General features: G+C 41.6%; 1 protein-coding gene and 2 long non-coding RNA genes across 5 annotated transcripts; 2 read left to right on the top strand and 1 right to left on the bottom strand.

The window, feature by feature from the left end:
* Positions 1 to 630: 630 nt before the first annotated feature.
* LOC143427803 (Y+L amino acid transporter 2) lies at positions 631 to 22,309 on the bottom strand. Of its 3 annotated transcripts, XM_076902261.1 has the most exons (12): positions 18,515 to 18,735; positions 15,204 to 15,451; positions 14,643 to 14,889; positions 7,820 to 7,945; positions 6,398 to 6,536; positions 5,624 to 5,747; positions 5,323 to 5,523; positions 5,017 to 5,091; positions 4,191 to 4,350; positions 4,009 to 4,101; positions 3,434 to 3,489; positions 631 to 2,618 (listed from the first exon to the last, which is right to left on the bottom strand). In XM_076902261.1, the coding sequence occupies exons 1-12, from the start codon at positions 18,540 to 18,542 to the stop codon at positions 2,616 to 2,618; spliced, it is 1,500 nt and encodes a 499-aa protein (XP_076758376.1). In that variant the 5' UTR covers positions 18,543 to 18,735; the 3' UTR covers positions 631 to 2,615. The 3 variants fall into 3 exon arrangements, with proteins under 3 accessions (XP_076758376.1, XP_076758377.1, XP_076758375.1); XM_076902262.1 differs by lacking the exons at positions 631 to 2,618; positions 18,515 to 18,735 and adding an exon at positions 22,054 to 22,309 and having other exon boundaries at positions 3,428 to 3,489; XM_076902260.1 differs by lacking the exon at positions 631 to 2,618 and having other exon boundaries at positions 3,428 to 3,489.
* Positions 4,537 to 5,734, top strand: LOC143427806 (uncharacterized). Its single transcript, XR_013102366.1, has 3 exons — positions 4,537 to 4,892; positions 4,955 to 5,521; positions 5,615 to 5,734. It is a non-coding gene; the product is annotated as an uncharacterized LOC143427806 (long non-coding RNA).
* Positions 6,455 to 8,666, top strand: LOC143427805 (uncharacterized). The gene is made up of 4 exons (XR_013102365.1): positions 6,455 to 6,587; positions 7,447 to 7,657; positions 7,770 to 8,032; positions 8,107 to 8,666. It is a non-coding gene; the product is annotated as an uncharacterized LOC143427805 (long non-coding RNA).
* Positions 22,310 to 22,625: the final 316 nt, after the last annotated feature.

The following is a 22,625-nucleotide window of genomic DNA, read 5'->3' as shown; positions in this document are numbered from 1 at the left end:
GTATTAGATCAAGTTGTATGATCGTCGCATTTTTATCAAGAAATCTTTTATCAATTTATGTCTCGCAGTTTACCAATTTTTATCTGGAAACTGTACAATGGTATCTTTTTATGTTACAGCCACGTAAAGAAGAACGTTTCCCCGAAATTTTTCTCGAAAAGTCCGTGCGTCGGCAATCGTTTCCAAAAATCGTTGCTCGAAAGGAATTAAAAAGCCTGGCTACAGTAAATAAAAATCACAGCGCGTGAGCATTTGCATATAGCGATGATGAGAGCTAAATAAAGGATTAAGTCTTAAGAGGTTCGCAGTAATTCTACTAAATTGGACAGGACAATCTTACGAGCCGCCTGATATTCTTCTTCCTCCGTGTTTTTCCTCGACGTTCAATTTAAAAGAGAAGAAAAAGAACAGACATAGAAGAAAATGTGACGAAAAGTTTGTGCCATTTAAATTCTGCGATTCCCTCGTTGGGTGAACGACAATCTTAAGAAGAGATGATAAAGTGTGCCTTAACGATCTTAAACTTGACGATGCGAAGTCGACTAATCGTTAAGACAGATCTTTTCGTCTCTATTTAAGCAGAATCCCGAATCCTCAACTGGTACGTCGAGGTCTCACATTTTAAATTAATACAATTTACTGTTTCTTGTATCTTTTTTTTTTACAAATCAATTTTCCTCCAGTTCATTTCAATCTTTCGTACAAACTGGAGGATAAAATGTACAATACTTGAGATAATTCCAATACGGATAGAGGAAACGTAGTGAACTTAATATTTATTGTTTCGTTCTAACGTGGTTGCATTCCAATTTTGAATGCAGTAAGTTTACCGAGTTCTAATTAGTCTTACACGAGAGATGTTACTACGCTTCTTCCATCGAAAGTACAAAAATGGAAAAGACAATTCACGCGACCAAGAGTGGCCAATTAATTTTGTACATACTCAAATACCACATACCCGACACGATGAAACACCTAAAACAGTTGAACCTATATAATTACGCGTTAGAATAAAAAATAAATTTCATTCTGAGCCTATTCTACCAGTTGAAGATTAAAACGCACACCACACTCAGGACAGTCTTCCATCAATCTCTTGCAACATTCCTCCCTCGTGTATTCACGCACTCGCATGCATTCATCGCAGGACAAAACGAAGTAACGATAAAAACGAAAGGAATCTGAATAAAATACGGATATTAGGAAATAGGCTGGAATCGCCTTAAGGATCTTAGAGTACGTTTACAAAAGTATAAAAACTCTAAAATTCGTACGCTCGTAAGCTTGCTCTGTTCTGCACAGACGCGATACTACTCTATCAAGTTGATGCATACGCGAAATATCGTTTTCAAAGTTTTCATTCGGCGATTTTAGCTGACAGAGTTGGATAAAAATGAAGGAAAAATGTTCGAAGAATTTTTATATACCATCAAAGCGTGTGTTCGTTTGTGAAATCGACGTTTCGTATAGCCATCAACCTAATCGATTCCCGGTTAAACACGCTCTCAAAGAATTTAAGAATGCAAGTGAATAGGAAAATAAAGGAAGATGTTCGAATAGCCAAAGTAACTGGAGTGGCTGTCCCCTCGTGGATCGATGAAGGAGCAACAACTTTGCTCGCGATTGCTACGGTGTTAATTATGGTGCACGCGCCAACAACAGTGGCAGTAAAACACGATTATTGTATTATGCGATCGAGTGCTAGCGCGTTGCGATACGTCCGCCCTTCGCTTCTCCATTCTGTTTATTTCTTAATGATAATCGAGGAATCTTTTCCATCGTTGACAACGCGACAAGGGAAGAGAATAAATTAATTAGAGAGGTTCTCTACGAACTGCTATTCCTACTTTAAGGCTCGACAGTGAATGGCTCGAAACGAAGGGTCGAATCGCGATGATGGAGATAATACAATGTGCAATGAAACGGACACAGTAACAATAAAATGTCTCTGTCAAGTCGTGCGAGAGAATTGAACGCATCCGCGTAGCCAGCGGAGATGAAAATCGTGTTTCCATCTGACAACAACATTTGTTGGCACCTCCGTTTATGTTAAAATACAATAATTTTCGGTGGTCGCTGGATATTCACGATGTTGCATCACCACTGAATACGCGTCGATCATAAATTACCGCGGAAATCTTGATACCAGTTTAGCAAGGATGACAACTGGTTAAGAGAACCAGCATTCGCGATTGCCCATTCGCAGGCGTTCTGCTTCGATATGGCTGAATCTGGTCAGAACGTCTCTTTTACACTAACAAGAGCCTTATTCAACTTACTACTGGAATGCTTGCGTAATACTTTGCACCGCTGAAACTTTGAAGATCGTTTTGCTATTTAACTTCTGCTAAAATTTGAAGATTCGCTGGAATACGAGAATGTAAATGAAACTGGAATGTTTCCGTTGAAATAAGTTCGTAAAAGTACAATGTAGAAATTTTAAACCAAGCAGAACGTTCCGTGAGCGTCTCGGGTAGTGTGCAAGAGCGATTGGTTCTCTTAGAACCGGAAGTCGTCGTTGTAGAGCCTGAAGATCCATTTCGACTGCGATTAAACCTGAGCGGGTTTCGACTTGCCAACGACCAGCATTACTTTCTGCAGGAACTTCGTGATGCTTACTGTAAACAACAATTATAAACAATTAGTCTTTTGTTCTGAATTGACTGAAGAGCATTCTAGAGGAAGAGATGGTTAGTATACATTTCAAATTTGTCGTGAAGTCGTCATAAAATAACATTAAAATTCTATTTTCAGTACCTCGTATAATATTATTATTTATTTATCAATGTTTAGTTAAACGATGATCCGTTGAACGTTAGCTGACGACATCACGATTAAAGAAATGAGCGGTCGGACTTCGTTGCATAATTAATCTCTGATTAGTCTCGGTCGTATATGCGTTAATTACAATTTTTTTACTGGTGCAAAGAATGTTAGAGCACTGTACGAGTTAAGTGTGCGTTGGTGCCGATTATGTGAGTGCAGCATGCAAACAGAAAGTTGAACAATGTACTAGCAAACTTAATCTAAAGGCGATGAGCATTCTGTTCTTCTTTATTGAATTAATGATGACTGATTGAGAGTTACGCAACTTAGATAGCAAATATAAATGACATTGCGCGAATATATTCCTCATAAACTTTTGAAAAAAGTACCGTGAAAAACTTGAAACTAAAGAAAGGTCTGCTTTTTTTTTCGTTTCAATAATTAAAGATATAGCTTGAAGAAAATATGCTAAGTGGCAGAACAAAAATACTCAGGAATGTATACAGTGCTCGTGGATGATCGATAAAGAATGATCAGCATGCGTTTAGTCCGAGAAGCGAGAAGCTTGGTCACGATTTTCGACGATGAAAATAAACAAATGCTAAGCATGCGTGAGATACATGTAGAGAGTTAAATTATGTCATAGTGTATCTTCTTTTCTCTAAACCTTAGTCTTTGGTCCGACGACTACCATCATCTTCTGCAATGTTTTGGTAACGGCGCCTGCGGGAACAGATTCCAGTTAAACAAAAACGAAATAAAAAAGAAACAAACGTACGTGAATAACGCTTCGAATAAAACTAAACTGTGAACATCGAACAGAATGTTGAATCAAGTGAACATGTAACTTAATCAGAACACTGCAAGTAATCAAAAACTGAAGTAATCAAAGATTTGGGGCTTCCTCGGTCCACTTTATAACACTAGCTATTACTTCTAAATTGTTAAACATTCAAATATAATTGCACTTTAGGAGTGTATATACCACCCTGATACTCGTTTAAAAAATAAATAAAATTTGAAGAATTTTTACAGTTTTTACAGTAATTAAACCAAAAGTGGTAATCACGGTGGTATACTTCAGATCCTTAAATGTGAGGTGCTCTTGTTAGACCTGAAAGCCTCAACAGTGAAAACTCAACTAAATCCTCTAACAATAAGTGTTCAACTGTATCTATTTATATTTGTGCTGATGTATGTAGAATTTTCTATCTGTGCTCTGCGTTTGTAATCCGTACTCACCGACTCCTTCCTGGAAGAACTTCGGCTTATTTTTCCACGCGACAAACACAAAGTACACAGGTACAGAGGAGAAGATCATTAGACAACCGTATCCTAAGGAAGAGAAGTATCGCTTTAGTTTGCACTTTTACTTAATTAAATAACATTGATCCACTCGTTGATCGAGTGGGTGATCTTTTTACCTGTTTCCACAGGACTAGCGTACATGGGCACAATGGTTACGAAGAGGGTGGCGAGGATGTAGATCGCAGGGAAGAAGAGATTCACTTTAATGGGCCTGGGCAAGTTCGGTTGCGTCCATCTGAGCCATGGTAGACAGACGACTGAGACTCCTATGCTCAACTGTAAAAAAGAAGTTAGAGTCTTTCTATACCTTTATCGTTGAATTCCAAATTTTTAATTTGAACCTTTAAATTTGAATGTACGAAGTTGAATTCCTTCGATTCAAATTCGAATACATTTAATGTAGAATTTAAAATGTGGAGTTAAATTTTTGAATTAAAAAAAAAATGAACTTTCTGTAGGTAATGTACGTGTTTATGGCTCAGAGCGAGAGTCAGGCGATATGACAAGGTGGGCACGTTTATGCTCCTTTATAAAGTCGGACAATGCTGCCAATTACATCGAGCGGCATGAGCCAATTAGAAAATTGTCACTCGTCCGGTTGGGCTAATAATTCGTGGCGAACCAGGTACCACTGACGATCCGTATGTGGCTTGTGTGCGTGTCACAACGTTCGATGCGTAACTTGGGACATAATGGCGGACAATTACACGATTTCATTTGCATGCTGGCGCACTGTGCAAACCTGATCCGTATCATTGTCCTAACGGATGAACATAAAACGAGATACCTCGTCAAGAAGACGTTGCAAGACACGAAAAGTACATATTTCTTTTATTACCATTTTACGGTATATATTTCAAATAATTATAGTCGTGTTTAGTTAGCAGAAACTCATTAAAAAGAATAATATAAGTACTCTTCACGTAAGAAAATTGTACATACCCAAGTAGCAAAGCCAACGTAGTTGATAAGGGCAAAGATGTCGGAAGAACAGAGGTACAGCATGGACAAAAGAGCCTGTAACAGATTAAACAAGATTTCAATCATCTCCTGCGACACTTATTTTCTCCGTGCAATTAAAATCAACAAACTGAAATCTCTAAAGAACCTCGTCTCCCTCGAGGGGTAAATAAGAAATCACAGTGGAGCCAGGAAATTGCACGAACCTCCGAATCGTTTGTACAGATGATTACTGTTTTTTCGTTAAACAGAGAGGAAGAAATTAAAGGAAATGAAACGTTCGATTACCATGCAGAGAACGGCTGGCGTTGGGGTGAGCCTTGATATTTGAATCATCGTCAATATCTCGGGCATCTGGCCCTCACAGGCGCCAGCGTAGAAGAGCCTCGACGACGTCAGAAGAATCCCGTTTACAGCGCCGAACGTCGAAAGGGCTACGAATACCGGTATCGTCCAGGAGAACATACCGAATAAACGATTTGCGAAGGTCTGAAGAAAAAGAAACAGTAATACATATTCTCAACGCAATTGCTTAAATCAATCTCCAATTAGAAATTTAACTTGGACCCAACTTTTCAAGCAAACTCACCACTGCCACTGCTTCGCTTCCGAGAACCTCCACCGGACTCAGCGTCGTGTAAAATGCCATGTTTGCAAAGACGTAGACAACGGTGACAAGAACGCACGATATTGCAATGGCTCTTGGTAAATTTCTGAAGAGAGAAAACAAAGGTGAAGCCAGATGTTTAACTTGAAATCCAGTTTTGGAGTAATTATAAGTCTTCGAATTTCTTAAGGCAGGACGTGGTCCCAAAAGAATTTAATTGAAAGAATGACTTATAGCGTATAAAATATTTGACCTTGAATGACTTGAAATACAGAGTAAAAGCTCTCGTTTGACCCCGTGTCCATGTCAATAAAGCCAAGCTTTAGGACCCTCTGTTTTAATTAATAGATGCACGAGACCGGCTGTTGCAATCGCTGTTAATCATTGCACGAGACTGGCTGAGACACATTTCGTTCGTACTATTTTTCTGACGAATCTGTTCGCATTGATTTGTACACGAACCATCCATTAAATTGATTACCGTGCAAAAAGAGGAATTCGAAGCAGGAGATAACTAATCATTTAAACTAGTTTTTGTATACTCTTATGTATTAGGAATAGAAAGTTTAAATTGATAGGTACAAAATATCAGTGAGTTATCGTGCTTTAGAAGCAGTAAAAAGTCCTTGCTTAAAATTGAAAAATCACCATCAGCCTTTTTCATTAAATGATAAATTGCAAATTTATTATTGTAGTTATCAGATTGTTCGCTAAAACGCTGATTGCTTTTTTCAGGCATTTAGCGGATTCACTTACTTGACAGGGTCCTTCAGCTCTTCGATGATGAAATTTAAGTAGTTCCAACCGTTGTAAGCGAACAATCCCGAATAAAAGCTGAGTGCTATCGACGTCACTTCTGTCTTCGTATTGTCGAACGTGAAATACTGCGTGTGCCCTGCGAAACACGGCCAAAAGCAATCGATCAAACATCGTTGGTCACTTCGAGGTATCCGCCTGGCATTCCTTTCGCAATATCTCTTACGACACTTCGATCAAAAACCTGGTTAATCGACGTGCATTACCTTGGATAATAACTACGACGCAAATGCTACACAAAAAGGAGAGGTGAATAACTCTTGAACAAGGAATTCTGATTCTTCCATCGTTTCGAAGTAAACTCCTCGCGTCTTTATCGTAACTTGTTGAAACCGTGAAAGAAGTTCTCACGCGCCGATAATCCGTTCGTACAGGGACCCATTCGAGCGCAATGAATAGGTCAATTTAACAGATTCCTTGCACGCACACCGTCCACCTCGAAACGTCCGCGTCTTTAACCCACCTTTTTGATTGGGCAAATTGTCTCGTCCGGCAAGTGAAAAGACGCCTAACGGTCTTACACTGGCTCTCAGGGGTGGCGTGGGTGGTGGGACATTAACGCGGGCTTCCTCGAGTTCTTGCCCAAGAAATAGCCGGCGCGTTATTGCCTTTTAACGCGGAGCAAACAGCCAGCGTATTCGACAGGGAAACTGACTTATATTCTTACTCTACGGAGTATCGTTTCTCGGTCGTTCGATAGCGTTTGAGGTCAATTTGAGAAAACAATTGTAAAAGTTAGAAGAATCGAGATAATTCTGAATGAAATTTTTTCCTCCCTAAGGAAATTAGTTTTATTTAAAGAATTCTCATCGAAAAATGAGCAATCCTTTAACCATTTTCCGCAACGAATAACATTTTTCCAACAGACTCGTAAGGATTGCAGTTTATTATAAAGGAGAACCATGGAAAATTGCGAAGACTTCCCTCATCCCCGAAAAAATTAATCGACCACGCACAGAACTTCACGCTAATCCTCTTTTTCTCCCGAGGAACGCTCTCAACAGTAAAAAAACACCCCTTAATCGATCGACTTTCTAGAGGATCGCCTGAAGGAACGTTTGGTTCCACGTTTTCTTGTCGGGTTTATTCAAGAATGACAGGGCAGGAATGGTACTTGGTGTTTCGAGGATCGACAGGCCACAAAAGAAACTCAATTCAGTCAGAGAAAGTTGGGCTGATGCAACGATTGGTCCTTTTGTCGTATGCATACTTTTGTACATATCTTATGACATTTCGATCTTTTCATAAAACATTTACTGAATCTTAAAAAGAATATATATATATATGTATATGTACACATGATTCGATGCAGCTTGCAGTTTGAAGTGGTGAAACAAGAAAGATGAAAATTTCAATACTCACCACTGAATAATTGATAAGCTCCAGTGAGGATGATGACGAAGAGGGCGATTAGCTTCGCGTACGTGAAGATATCTTGCACCCTGGTCGCCCATTTCACGTCCCAGCAGTTAATAAATGCCAGGATGCCTGCAATATAAATTATTCAAAATGAATATTACATCAAACCTTGAAGTTGAACTTGGAATACGTTCGTGAAAATATTTAATCGTCAAGGTAATTATTTTGCGAGATCCTAAAGAAGAAATTTATAAAAGAAGATAACATGGAACTTCTTCCAGATAAAGCAGGAAACCGTACAAATTATTGTATCTCTCTGACACAACGACAATGTATTAATTAGATTCATCTGCCCGTGGAATTACGAAGCAGAAGCCTATCAAAGCCTATCACGTTCGACGTTCGTTCTTAATAATCACCGTGGTGACACGCGACTATCCAGCCGTTCGAGAAACTTTCGCGTTCGCTACAATACGAATAAAAAGGTTGCAGAATGTTAATGAGCGTGTGATTGCGCGATTCGCGTTATAGCTAGTTCCGTTCCCTTGCGATATATCGCAGATGGTGAGATCGTTGATCAAGGTATTGGTACAGTATTTTTAATGACGCTGGCTATACCATTAACGATATCGAACATACTAAGTACATTCTGAGTGCACAGATAATTGAAGTATAATGACAACAGTGATATTTATGTTAAACAGACCGAATAGATTATACTTTGACGGAGAATAATATTTTCTTCTTATGAAATTGAAAATGAATAACATTGCTATAATATCAGTGGCAGTCAGGATCGTATTTAGAGTGAGTCTATGGTCCTATAATTACTTATAATTAATTGCATCGGTATAACTTATTAATTGCTTATTGTCTTCCATAAAATGTTACCCCTGGTTCGCTCGACTATTTAATTGTAAACCTCATGATAGACTCTCAATTACGAACCCCTGCAGCTAGATTACTTGTATCACCCCATCGCCGACAGTAGTGCAGCTCAACGACATTTAAGGAGTCGTTGGTGACTCCTGTTTTACAACCATCCTATCGTTTCTCCCACGTGCCCGAGCACCCGGTGAACCCTTCATTTGTTTAGCGATATGCGTCAGGTAAATCGATGACATTAGCATTTCATACCACGGAACCGGTTCCACGCACTTGTAGTCTAACGTTTGCAGACTAACTGGCACCAGTCCAACCAACCATGACGATGTCAGGGGTGGAACCGAGCATGGATGGCTATCGACCTGGCGAACCAGAAACCGGGTGTTGGTGAACGTCTTATCAAAAGCATTGGGGTGTACTCTTGAGGATTGGACAAATGTGTCATTTGTCATGTGACTTATATCTTTATTCCCTTTTTCTTTATTTTTATCCTTGTTCGGAATAGCTGGAGATTTGCTTTTTCAACCCTTAAATGTCGATAATCATTTTGTCAGTGGATGATATTATAATATAATATATGCGCAGTGAAAAATTGAAATGATAGAAGACGGTTATGCAAATCTGTTTGATAATTAATTTTTATAATCCTTGGATGATTCATGAATATTAATGATGTTTGCAAAGAACAACATGAAGCGTAAAGAATAATTATTGTTCGTTTATAGACTAAAAAGACGATTATTCATCGATATACATTGTTGTGTAACAGTTAATGTATTTTTAGCGTAATGGAGTCGCGTGTCAAAAATCTGATGCAACCAGCCGGAGATTTTACATTTTCAACGCGCGCTAAGATCCTTCTTAATGTGGTCACGTGGCTGTTTTACGTGCGGTACGGTTTCAAACGAAGTCTGTTCAATATAGTGTGCGTTTCATCACAATGTAAGAGTGGTAAACTCGAGTCGATAAATCTTCACAAGATTATCACAATAACCATTGCTCGAACAAAATATTTCTCAACTACTTTTCGACATGCATTATGTAAATTAATCATCAGTTTACATTCGAGTTAGCATTTAAAGTACAATTGATCCAAAAACAATGCTACTGAAATTGATCTTTAATCTTTCCAGTGGAATTGCATGCATAAGACCTGTCGCGTGACCGAAACGTTGGTCCCCAATATGCTGATCTATCGCCCAAAGGATCAACGACTTCAAGAATCAAATTTCGTGGGATTTCGTCAAGGAAATCAGCGGAATTTTATCGAATTTAAGGCAGTGCAAGAAAATGTCGATATCGAGCTGAGTCAGTGAGACGGCTAGCTCGAATGACGACGAAATTTGACGGGAAGAAGGTTCATCGATCCCTATAGAAACGCGCGTGCCTGCATGGCCATGGAAAAAGATTCCACCTCGAGACGTAAGGCCCGTCGTCCCTCGTCCTTGGCGGATTCGTTAGCGAAGAAAAGTAAGAAATGCCGACTGACGCAACATCTCGAAGAATATCGCGAGACTTTCCGCCCTGGTCCCCTTCTCCCGGCTGTTCCTTCTTTCTCGCGTCTTCGCCAGTGCTGGCCTCCTATAACTCAAGCCCCTCGCGTGATTTACTTCCACGAGTTTCACCAATATTTTCTATGGTAAACCAGCACGAGAACAAGTAAGAGGCCTCGTGACTAAATTCTCATGTAAATAGCAAGAAAATAGAATCCTTCTAAAGCGTTACTTTCTTTCAGCAGGAGATTGATTACAGTGCAGCCGAATGGAATAGGAAGAAACGGAAGCGTAGAAGGTAGTCATTTGGCAAAAGTATAATTTCTCACAGTCGGATCTACTCGTTCGAGGTGTGTTTTTTTATGGTCGGATAGATCATAATGTGGTAGGTAGAGCGAAAGCAAAGAAAACGGGGAGATCTGAAAGTGCAGTAGCTAGTTATTTGGAAAAATAAAACTGTTCAATATTCAGCGCACTTTTTCTCGTGATCAGGTAGATTACGGTTCTAAAAGAAAGGAAGGGGAGGATGTAGAAGCATACAAGATAATTTCATGCAGGGGGAATAAAATCGTTCGTTCTACTTTTTCCAGGTTTAAGCAGGTCGTGCACCGTGTAACGAGGAAAGCGACACGGCTGCGGCAGAGAAATGTTTCCCCTGCGAGAGTGAGAGTTCAAGGATCGAACAGTTAGAGTCTTCTTCTTGAAACGTCTCCAGACGTCACTGGTCTTCCACTTCTTCCGTCTGCTCCCCTCCCCTGCTTGTCTCGGTCATGGTTTTTCTCTTCGCTCCTCTCGGGTGCCCCCCTCGGCGAATTATACTGTTGCGACCGCCAGTTGACACGTTATTAGAAGATTACGTTTAATCGCAATAGGACGTGATTGCCTGGCGCAGCCTTTTCTCTTGATACGTACGACTCGAGTCTCCGACGACGCCCAGCCACGATCCGCTTCCACTGGCCGACATATCGATGCCCCTCGCGCGGTGTCAATGCCTCCTACCGTTCCACAACGCGAGGTTAACCCTTTAACTATTCATGTTCGACCGTGTTTTCCACTTTCTGACTGTCTTTATTATCGTCAGACGGTTCGTTCTCACATTATTCCTGGTTCAAGTAGTACACCAAGGCAGTCTATTGTTGTACTAAGAGCAAGTTGAAAATAGGGAGACATTCAGTTAGTCTTTTCTTTGGAAAAAATTGAGGTTTAATTGAATAATGTGCCAGTAAACCTTATTGCAAGTAATTGCACACGTTGGACCGACTAGATTTACCTTGGACTTAATTATTGATCTCCACCACTGGAGGCTCGTTCTAGGAAACAATTTTCCTTTGCACCACTATGCGCGCTGGTAACATGTAACCAAGAATAATCTTGATGAAACGATGTTGAAGTTGATTACTGTCTTGATTACGAGGATCATTGTAAGAAGAGAAAAAGATTCGTTTCCTATGGTTATACTACTTCTACCGCGCAAGAGCATTAAAGAGACGAAGATGAAAACGCAAGTTAATTCAAAGAAGAGGAGTCGTTACAAAGAGCGAGGTGAAACGCGCAAGATCCACAAAAGCTTTCATTTACCTCGAGGATGAAAGCGGAGGAGTGCCGCCATTTCGCTTTTCCCCTGGTTCTCGGAAATTAAACGGAACTCGTTTCCTTCGGGAACGCGAGACAATCGCGTGGCTATCGGGGAATCCATCGGGATCGTAACAGTCCCGCTACATTTCACGCGTTATTGCATCCATCGCGAAAGAGGCACGGTTCCGTTTCCGGTCGCCAGGAGATTGCGTTTCCCTCGCCGCCGCTCTGATTAACCTTTGACTTTTTTCAAGAGCGACTCTTTCGGAATGAGAAGCAGTTGGTAATTCGCCTGTTATCGTTGGTAATTTTGCACATTTCCTTTTCAGAACAATTTTAGTATAATTGCATTAATTTATAATGCAATCCACATTACGTGCATAAATATAGTGATTGTTAGCAAATTTATAATGGGTTTAGTAAAGTGGTTGCTCATTATCGATGAAGTCATAGTAATGGCAGGTATGCTAATCATTTTATATTTAGGTATCATTAATACTCTGTTAGTATTAATGTAATTAGTTTGCTTCGCTGGATTTCGTTATCACTATCGCAGTTGTAAATGCATGGTATTTCGTTTCAATTAATTAATCACATTTCTTACTTTATTATCTTTGTCACTGTCGCGTAAAAACTCAACAGGTAGTTATCGTTGCAAACGGAAACATTGTTACAAAATAAAAAAAAATTACTCAGCAATCGAATCAGCCTCTACTGGCATATCTCTCACTTTGCGAGAGGTCTGAAAAATGATTCTTCATCAAAACTGTGCGTATTTCCTTCATAAGTGCAATTCAATGCATTTTTCGAAACACTTCGTTCGCAGAAAAGCAACAGAATATTTCCGTGAGCACGTGTTCTATAGGCTACACTATAATATGATACGATTGTTAAGGAAACTAATAAGAATTATGAATCGTCACATGATATTATATGAGAATATTTCTACTGTAGTAATAACTTCCTCGTACACAAGCGTGGCTATTGTGATAACTTTGAAAAATTACGTTCTTATTTAAGATTTATGATACAATTTGTTCTTGCTATTTAGAAATCTCTCTTTTACAGTTCCACTCAGTATAAGGCGGAGACCTAGTAAAGGCAGAACGACTGCGACCGCAGAAACTCGATATCGTCTTTGTGGTATCTCTTCATGTAGAATATCCGAAAAATACGTTTTTTTTACTCTTCCTGTGGTATCCATCGAGGTAAAATTCGTTTCTTTTATTCCTTTAACAGGAAGTAATTGTATATTGCTCGTATATTACAATTTATATTAGGTTTCCTTAATAGATTTCCGTGTACTGTACACGAAAGTCGAGCAACGTAACACGGTGAATAATTTCCTCCAATAATTTACCAGAAATCGTTGGTCACGACATCGTAAATGGAATTCCCAGCTGGCACGATTCTCGAAAGCGGTCGCCGCAGGAGACACATGGAGATCGTTCTGCAGTCGATCGTGATTCAAGAAGGAACACACGAAGTCCGCATATTTCCAGATATAAAGCGTGCAACATTGTGTTTTGTCCCGTTATACTTGTCCGCTGAAAAGGAAACAGCGGCTTCGAAGGCCACTGTTGCGATGGTTGCGAATTCCAGTTTCCACATCGGTTATACGATTAAAATCAACAATGTTGCATTGCTCATTTAAAGGGAAGAGAGCGCAACGAGCTAGATCGAAGTGCTTATTAATTGGCGCTCGAAAAATGAGACCGTGATTCCCCTGGAGGATTTATTAAACCGGAAGAACGATATTTGCTAAGTCACCACGGGAAATATTGCAGCGTTGGTTAGGAAACGGGAAAGAAGACAGCAGGAAGGCTAGGATTATTGAGGGAATTACAAATTGCTCGCGTAACAAGGCGCAGCATTATGTTCGAAAGCTCCCCGAAGGACGCGGCGACAATGGAGAACGGGTAGTCCACATTTCTCTGGAAAAAGAAATGGCCATGGACGCGAGGGTGTAATTCCGTAGACCATTAGGGTATTGCCGATCTCTCAGAACAAGAGGATTCCAAGGAGATCGGGAATATTTCCACGTCGCTCCCTGGAGAACATTTCCACTGGAGAAAACGGAACCTTATGTATGCAAGCACTCGCCTTGACTTACATTTGCAATCCTGTGAAAACCTTTGATCTTCCTGCTTTTTAATAAGTATTTTTCAAGTACTTAAGACAACGTAATATATTATTCATCAAGTTATTCGTATTTTTATAATACCCTTAATGATTTTTTAGTATTCCTATGCACGCATAATCCTTTGGCATTTAGAGAGTTCCTGAGTTTATTTAAAAGAAGTGGAAAAAGATCTGCCGCGGCATTGAAAATCAAGACACGCAATAAAACAACGGCTTACTAGTGAAATGAATTCAAGCCGAGGTCCTGTCAAAGGGAATCGAGTTAAAGAGCCAGCTAAAAAGATGAACAACGATAAAGCCGGGAGAAAGTAATTCGATTAGCCGAGGATGGCAGTCGTGAATGGCGATGGAACGAGCATCCAATTGCGGGGGATAGTTCTATGGTGTTCTTGGAACGATCAGAAAAACCGGCGATCCAATCAGAACCGTTCTTGGAGGGACCGTCCTCTAATGGGACAAATCATATCGATTAAACAACGCCTCGTCTGCAATTTAATATCCGTGGGAATAAACAAATTCAGTACCTTTATTCTCCCGTCTGTTATCTCACGATTAATCATTATGTAACTCAGAACTGCATCCGCTCAAAATTCACACAATTTTTATTCACTTTCAGAGTAATAAATTTTCATACGAGGAAGAGAAGAAACAAGTGGAATAATAGGCAAGGGTACTTGCTGGTATAGAAAACATTGAGGAAATAATGCGTGTATATAAAAAAAAAGACTCACAAATACAGCATGCTGCGAGTATCCTCGTTGCGTCGTCCGGGGGCGAGCAGTCCGGGAACACCGGCTTCAGCACGTAAACGCTGAAAGTCAAGGCCACGATGGCCTGGCTGCAAGGTCGCACTATCATACACTCAACCCAGAGCCTGATGAACGCCAGGAAAGGTCCGAAGGTCTCCATGATATACGCGTAATCGGCGCCCGACTTTCTGATCATGCAGCCGAGCTCCGCGTAACAGTACGCGCCTACCTGTCGTGCAAACCAGTGAACAGGCTCTTTAAAACATGTTACACGACTCTTCCACAAGCTCTCATTCAGAATATTTCGAAAACTATCTATCGATGTGCCAAAAATAGTTTGCTATCTGCTATAAAAAAAAAGTCTGTGACATATAATAATGTAAAATAGTTAAATTTGGTTTTATCTTTGACTTTTATTCGACCTGATTAATTTCACACCATAGACAGCTTATCTTAAGTTTCATAAATTTTATTCAGACGATACGAAGAGATGTTGGAGAAACGAAATCTTAGTAAATACAAAGATGGTTGAGGTGAACGCACCGTGGAGAAGATACCGGAAACTGTCCACACCAGGAGGCTAGCGTTCACGCTTCCAGTGTACTTGAGCACGCCAGTCGGGCTAACGAATATGCCAGAACCAATAATGGAACCGACGATCACCGTGATGCCGTTCAGCAGGGACATCTTCGCCTCAAGTTTGATCTCTTCGTTCCCTTTGTCCCCGGAGGGAACCGGGTCGTACGGCCCCTTCTCGCCATCCTTGATGCTTCCCGACTTCGACATCCTCCCTGCAATGGAACCAATCGAGTACGAGTCAATTTTATTACCACGGCGATCTTTACGCCTCAATTTTCCATTTCACTTATCATGAAAAAGTGACGAAAGTACTTTCTTCACTTTCCGATTCTATGAGAGATTTAATATTGCAATGATCTATGATTTGTTACAATTAGAATTTCTTTCTTTCAACGGAACAATACCTCTGACTATTTTTCCGCGTTTCTACTAAGTTGAAACTAAAAGATAGCAGTTGTTAATGAGATAAGCATCGATGGTATAAAATAAGCATGACCTCGATTTTTTTTTTATCTCCGTTCTTTTTTCGTTCCATTAGATAAAAGCATCGTACAACGAAGCATCGTACGCGGAAAAGACACTGTTTATCACTATTCCTCTCCACTTTTGCCAGAGAAATTTCCTCGCAGGGATTCCCACCGTATCTTCGCCCTAAACTGAATAATGCATTGCCCTAAGGAAAGATAACGCTTCTGTCCAATTCATCGTTGCTCCTTCTACACGGAAAAGTACGATGTATAAATAAATCGAATGTTTTGCCGCAGAATCTAAAAGACCGGAAGAATTCAGCCTTGGATGTGAAAATAAACATAATTGATTTCGAAATTTATAGAAAAAACCGAATCGTGAAATGGACTACGTAGTTACTTTTTTTTTCGTTTTTGCTATCTCTCATCGAATTTATTTCACATATTACCCGATAAGTGTCGAGCGATGTAAACTATGCTTTGTTAATTAAAGCGATACGCCATTTAAGTGCGCGCAAAGTTCTACTTTTCACAATGAAAAAATAACAGTATTTTCTACGGTTCCGCCGATGACGTAACTAATACAAATGCATTCACATATGATGATACGTGTTTGTGAAATTTTTAAGTCCATCGCGCTCCCTGGCCGTTCGCGAAGAGGGCATTATAGGGGAAACATATAGCAATATGGAAGGAAATGGTGTCATTTCTCGAGACACGATTCGTGAAAAGAAAGGCAAAGAAATCAATCAGCGAGAAACGTGCTCCGCAAAAGTCTGCATTTATTTATACTCCAATGCAAGTAAAATTGCGCGATCTGTACGAACGCGGAGTTAGTTTAGCAACTCGTGTTTCGAGAAACATTGTATCCTTATACGTGGAAACATGAAATCGATGTTGCGTTTGTATGATTAACAGACTGGAGCGTCAGCATAATTAGCCGGGGTTTGCGGAATGTTCATGTGGCAACGACACGAGGAACGCAAACTTTTGCCAGCTGATCACGTCATCGAGATTCCGTATTCCACTTTTCGAAGGGAAACACTCCTTCGCGGGATCTGGAATCGGCCAATGGCGTTGGACAGTCTCTACCCACGCCTTTCAATCACCTGGTTGGCCTTTGCAATGTCGTCCGGTTGCTGGACTGCGGAAATTTCCTAATCGTTTACCCTCTGCCGTCTCTGCGACGGATATTTGAAGCGGCACGCCGATACGAAGTAAATTTCCAAAAATTCATATATTCGTCATTTTCAATTTGAGCAAACTCGAAGCGAATGCTTTGGCATTTGCAAGCGCGTACGCTCGCGCGTTATGTTGAAACCTTATAAGAATACGATATCTTTACAGGACTTCAGCTTTGAATATGAACATTACTCACATCGACATATCGGTAATCGAAAACAAGCGCCACGTGATCTACGTTACGAAGCGCAAGTTTCACTAGGAGATTGTAAACACGTAAACGCAAATCCTCGATCAGCACTGCGTCGCCGATGTACTCGCGGGAGAATAGCAGATGACACGCGGCGTCATTATTCAAGCGTCGACGACTTTCTCATTTAGATGAAACGTAAGAATCTATTGCTCGACGAACGTTTCGTTTATCTGCACTTAATTTAACCTTGCACCTTGTTCGTCGCGATAACAGGACGGAGCTCGTTAAAAACGGACGTCGATCAAGCCGATCGAGAGTACGCGAACACGTTCGAGCGACGTTCGTCGATCCATGGAACCGATTGATGGAAATCGGTTACGTACCCTTCATCGATCGAGCCGCATTCGGGCCTTGTTCACGGTCATCGATGCACCAATGAATAAAAAACACTTTCCGACCACGCGAACCAAAATTTCGTGGAGAAATAACGAAAACCACGCGCCTTTACCGATTGCCCTTTCTCTCGAATTGATCGTCAGCGGACCAATAGCACGCGTGAACGTAGGTACACACCTTTCTAGCACCTGATGAACATATTCAAAGGTGGCAAACCAGTTCTTGATCGATCGATTGCGCTTGTCGATCGTTTAGGACTGCAATTTAGCTACTGGACATTACTAATTCCTTAATTGCTTAATATGAAATCAAGATCTAGCTCTGGGGCGTTTAACGCGTCACGTGGGAACCGGTTAGGCTTCGGTTGACGTTCTCGCTCTTTCAGTTTACATATTTCGCAGTATTTTAATACATCGATTCGAGTCGATTCTTTATAGCGATCAGGGGAAGCTTGTATACTTTCAATTTAGAGACAGTTTACGTAGAAAGCAATCACACGCGAATATCGTTACGGAAGGAGGAAAACCGTCGAAAGTAACTTGCAGTTTCTGCACATAAATAACCGCGGTCTAATGTCGATTTCACCGGTGAATATTTCAAGTTAATTCTTCGACTGACAGCGGCAGTCCTCGAGGTCATCAATCGCGCACGAAATTTGGGAAGATATTGTACAAAAAGTCGCGGAAAAAACGCTCGCGTGAAACATATCAATTAGCGTAGGAACTGGCTTTTAAACCGCAGGTATAGAACACGTTCTATTGATTCCTGATGCATCATACATGGCTTCAGTAGATTCAGCTACGCATCGTCCGCTCGAACGGCAAATCGGACGCGTCTGGCTGAATCTACTTACAATCAGCAGCGGAATTATTGGCTCTTTATTGGCTAATCCTGTAGAAAAATATTTTTAACATTTTCTATCTCCGCTGCGTTTATAAAACCTATTTCGTATCTGGTGTCGACAATAACCATCGTATCACAAATCTATTTCACTGATAACGGAAGGGACATCGATAAAATTGATCCCTTTTACGTACCAAAAGTTCCGTAGCAGGCGTATCGCATTGTTCCTTCCTGTTGATCCTCGTAATCTTTGCACGCGATGAGAAACCGTCCTTTATGCAATATCGCGCGAACAAACGAGAGGAAGACACGCGTAATCAGACGAAACGAGCGGGATCAACGTGAATCGTGTTCAGAGCACGAAAGACGAGAGCAACAAAACTGCGACGTGAGCCTCGAAGCCATCGCACGTAAATATGGCTAGTGGAACAGTCGCGATCAATAGTCGAGTCTATCACGTATTTATACAGACGATCGGGACGCAAGCTGTAATTGCATCCACGAGGTCGCGTCTTGTAATTCGTAACCTGATCATAGAAAGGGAGGGACAATTTATCGCCAGTACAATTTCATCGAATTTATATTCCAAAAAATTGAAATAAGAGGGGAAGTACGCATTAATCGAACCGTAGAAGAGGTTCAGGTGTACAAACAAACCTGACAAGACCCAACAACACCTGGACTCTTCCCTCCCGTTTACCCCTCGTTCTTCCCCTTTTATTTACTACCTCATCTATCAATCTATGTACAGAGGCTGTCTCAAAGATTCCGACGCTTTCCATGATATCAACGCGAGCATATTTCCTATTTATAATCAGCTGGTAGTTTATTTTTGTGGTAGAATCACACGATGAGCTAGAAATAGTTGTGACAGTCTGTACATACGAACGTATTGTAGATACTGATAAAGTTTGTTTGTTTTAGGGCGAGCAACTCGACTACTTGTTGAGTCGTACGAGTAATCGACACCAGAAGTATCCACGATCGATCTCACGCAATTGGAAAACATGAATCGCAGGGACAAGGGGGTGCCACGCGAGGCTCACGATCAGTGTCAGCGGTCGGTGCTACCAGTGTTTTGTCTCCATCATGAGAGGCATCGAGTTTCGCGTGTATTTAGTGCTTAGAGAGGTGTGTAGCATATTATAACGCAACATATTGTTTCATACTGCGGATAATCGCTTGTACGACTGCGCCACGTGCACGGATCAGGGGCCACGTGCACGTGACGCGAACGATATTCAAATATTTGAACTTGGGAATTGGAAGCGATACTTTTATACGAAAATTTTTAAGCGACACGCGACATAGACGAATATAACGGAATCGATTGGATAGACTTATCCCCTAGTAAATCGCAGAGAGAGTCGTACGAGCCAACCCCCTTTTCTCCTCGGGACGCGACTCGTCTGGCACTCGTACAGCTTCAAGCCTCGCACGCACACGCGTGAAAATGAGTCGCGCACACGAACGTATCGCTGTATTGTACACGCCTTTTCATCTCCCCGCGTATACGTTCGAAAACTTTGTTCTGAACTTGCCCATGGTCGATCTAGAAGCCCCTTTTCTCTACCACTAGTTCTATCCTCCCTCGTCTTCCCAGAGTTAGAAACTGTTCGACGCGGTCGAACACCGTTTGACAACTTTCTCAAATACTCGTAACGATCATTTCAGAACTGGAACAAGCGATGCTGCCAGTGACAAGATTATTTCTCAAAGCCCTTTGCACGCGGAGGAAACAGAATGAAATCCGAGAGATGGAAAAAGAGTATTGAAACGGTAGAATGATACAGGAAACGACTCGTATAAGCAAGTTGGAAAATTAGAGTAGCTGAGATCGACCAAGTACTAGCTCTAGAACGCGACTACGGAAGTTCATAATTGCATTCTGGAAACGGAGCGAGCAACTCCCATAAGCAACGTATCTGGCCAACGTGACGTGGACTTAAATTTCGTTATCACTTCATCTCGTTTCACGTGGGAAGAAGCGAGGACGGTTTACGGATCGAATGAAAATGTTCGTGCAGCGCCGGCTATAACGGTCTGCTGTTCGAGCACGTGCACTACAGGAAAGAATTCCTATGGGCCTGGTGGATCCCGAAACTTTCATGGAACATTACGTCAGTTTTTATTGATCCCCTCGCAGACAACGCCGCGTTGCTCACCGTCTGTACGGTGAACGTAATCTCTGCTTAAGACAACCGTGGAAGATAACCGCGTGATATCGATCCCTTCGCACGGCGTCGATTAACGGAAATTATTATTAAAAAAAATCCGCGTCCCCCTAAATCCGTTCGACGCTGCCGACCCACGACAACTGGAAACCAGTGGCCGTTGTGAAAAATCAGCGACGCTTCGAAATTTTTATTTCTTATTTTAATCATTGTCGTTATCATTATGATATCTTTTTTTAAATAATTGAATCGTAGACTTGTACCTATATCAAGTGTAGAGATGAATATTATTTGTAAAGGTAGCCATTAAGGAATTTGAATTGTATGTTAATTTTGTTCTTTTTTTTTTAGGTAACATTGTCAATCTTTGACTAAGAGATATTCCGGGTCTCGGGTATCGCGTGTGTTTACCAAATACCCACGAACGATCCCAGGTACCTGTCAGGAATGGTAACTAAACGTGTTCGAATCACGCTGTGGATATGTTATCGATCCGTTTGCAGGAAAACGGCCGATTGTTGTGATAAGGGACGAGGAGTGTTTTGTAACGGTACACTGACGAATCGCCCCGTCGTATATGATCGCTCGATATCGCCCTAAAAAAATTGGAAAGCCTGTTTCAAATAGACATTAATCGAACCGATCAACAGACAGTTAAGTATTAAACCATTTGCTCTATTTGTAAACAAATCCTAGTTCAATAGTGATAATATGTAATCAAACTTAGATTAGCTATGCTTTTAGTAGAGATCCTCATTAAGAGTTGTTCAAATTTTATTTTACTACTATAGCGAATATTTAAAAGAAAAAAGTTCCGACCGAGTTGGGGTAAAAAATTCCTGTTTTCCAGGAGGTCAACGATTTTAAAGGCAGACGTGATTAACGCGATGTTCGCAGGGTGCGCTAACCGATGGGAGGAAAGGCCAGTTTCCATCAGCGTGAACGTAGCGGTGTGGCGGGGTAGAAAATCAATAGGCCACGTGGGTCACCGACCGGGTTTTCCGAACCCAGTTTTCGTCCCACGTTATCGCACCACGGAATCTGGCGTTGCACGAAAAGATTTCGTAACTAGCCAACCTGAAACGGGGGTTGCCCTTGTTAAGGGGGAGCCAGCGACATCTCTTCGCTAGGAGGGTTGTTTTCATTCAAGCGGCTGCCGTTTTATCTTCCCTACGTCTACCGTAGACCCAACAGCAAAGAGTATCCCACGAAAAGGTATGAACAACCCCCCCGTCGATATTACGAATTTCACGTTCAACTCCAACCGAGAAATCCCTCCGATTTCCTCCTAATTTCCTATTTCTCTTAAGGAGGACTACTCTGGCTATCCGTCTATACCGTTGACGCGACTGTTCGCAGTGCAACTTGCATAATACAATTCGCAACATTATCGACTCAATCTGCCGTGATTACTCAACGTCCCATCCTTTAGCTGTTTACACTTATCCGCGTGGCGAACCTCTATCGTGTTTTCATTCAATATCTCCTCGCACTTAAACGACCCGCCCCCCTCACCGCCACGCGAGAATAAAAGAAATTGATAGAGGAGAGTCACTCACCGAGTCGTACTCCAAGGAAACTGTCCGACCCTCTCGCAGATTCTTGCGTCCACGAGTTTCACTGGTCACTGGCGTCTACTTTGCCCCTCTGCGCGTCGATGAGTATCACGAGAGACAGAGAGAAAGAGAGAGAAAGATAGAAAGACAGAGGAGAGAAAAAAAAAGGGTCAGCGGTAGACGAAGGCGTCCGCACGCGACGGCCACCCTCAGAGCATCGTTCCTTCCTGGTTTCCTCTACGGTTCCACCGTTTCAGTGCGCAAGCGAGCCGCGCTCTCAGGTGGCTCGAGGGCGGATGCGATGTCGTGAGAGCACGATGCAGACACGAGGAGGCGTGATGAGCCACGAAACGTGCGGCACACTGGTCGAGCTCTGAATGACTGTCGTCGGACGACGTTCGTTCCGTTCGTGGGCCTCGCGCATTATAACGCGCGGCGACGAGGGCAGGCGCATGTCGTCTGCCCTCTCTCCCTTTCTCTCTGTCTCTCTACCCTTGGTGGGGTTGTGTGTGCGCGCGTATACACCGCCGCGGACTGACCGTCCATCCACGGCCACGAGGAACCGCGTTCTGCCA

This window comes from Xylocopa sonorina, chromosome 10, assembly GCF_050948175.1.
Source record: "Xylocopa sonorina isolate GNS202 chromosome 10, iyXylSono1_principal, whole genome shotgun sequence".
Lineage (NCBI taxonomy): Eukaryota > Metazoa > Arthropoda > Insecta > Hymenoptera > Apidae > Xylocopa > Xylocopa sonorina.
The sequence above is the reverse complement of the archived record's forward strand: the minus strand, read 5'-3'. Positions and strand labels throughout refer to the sequence as shown.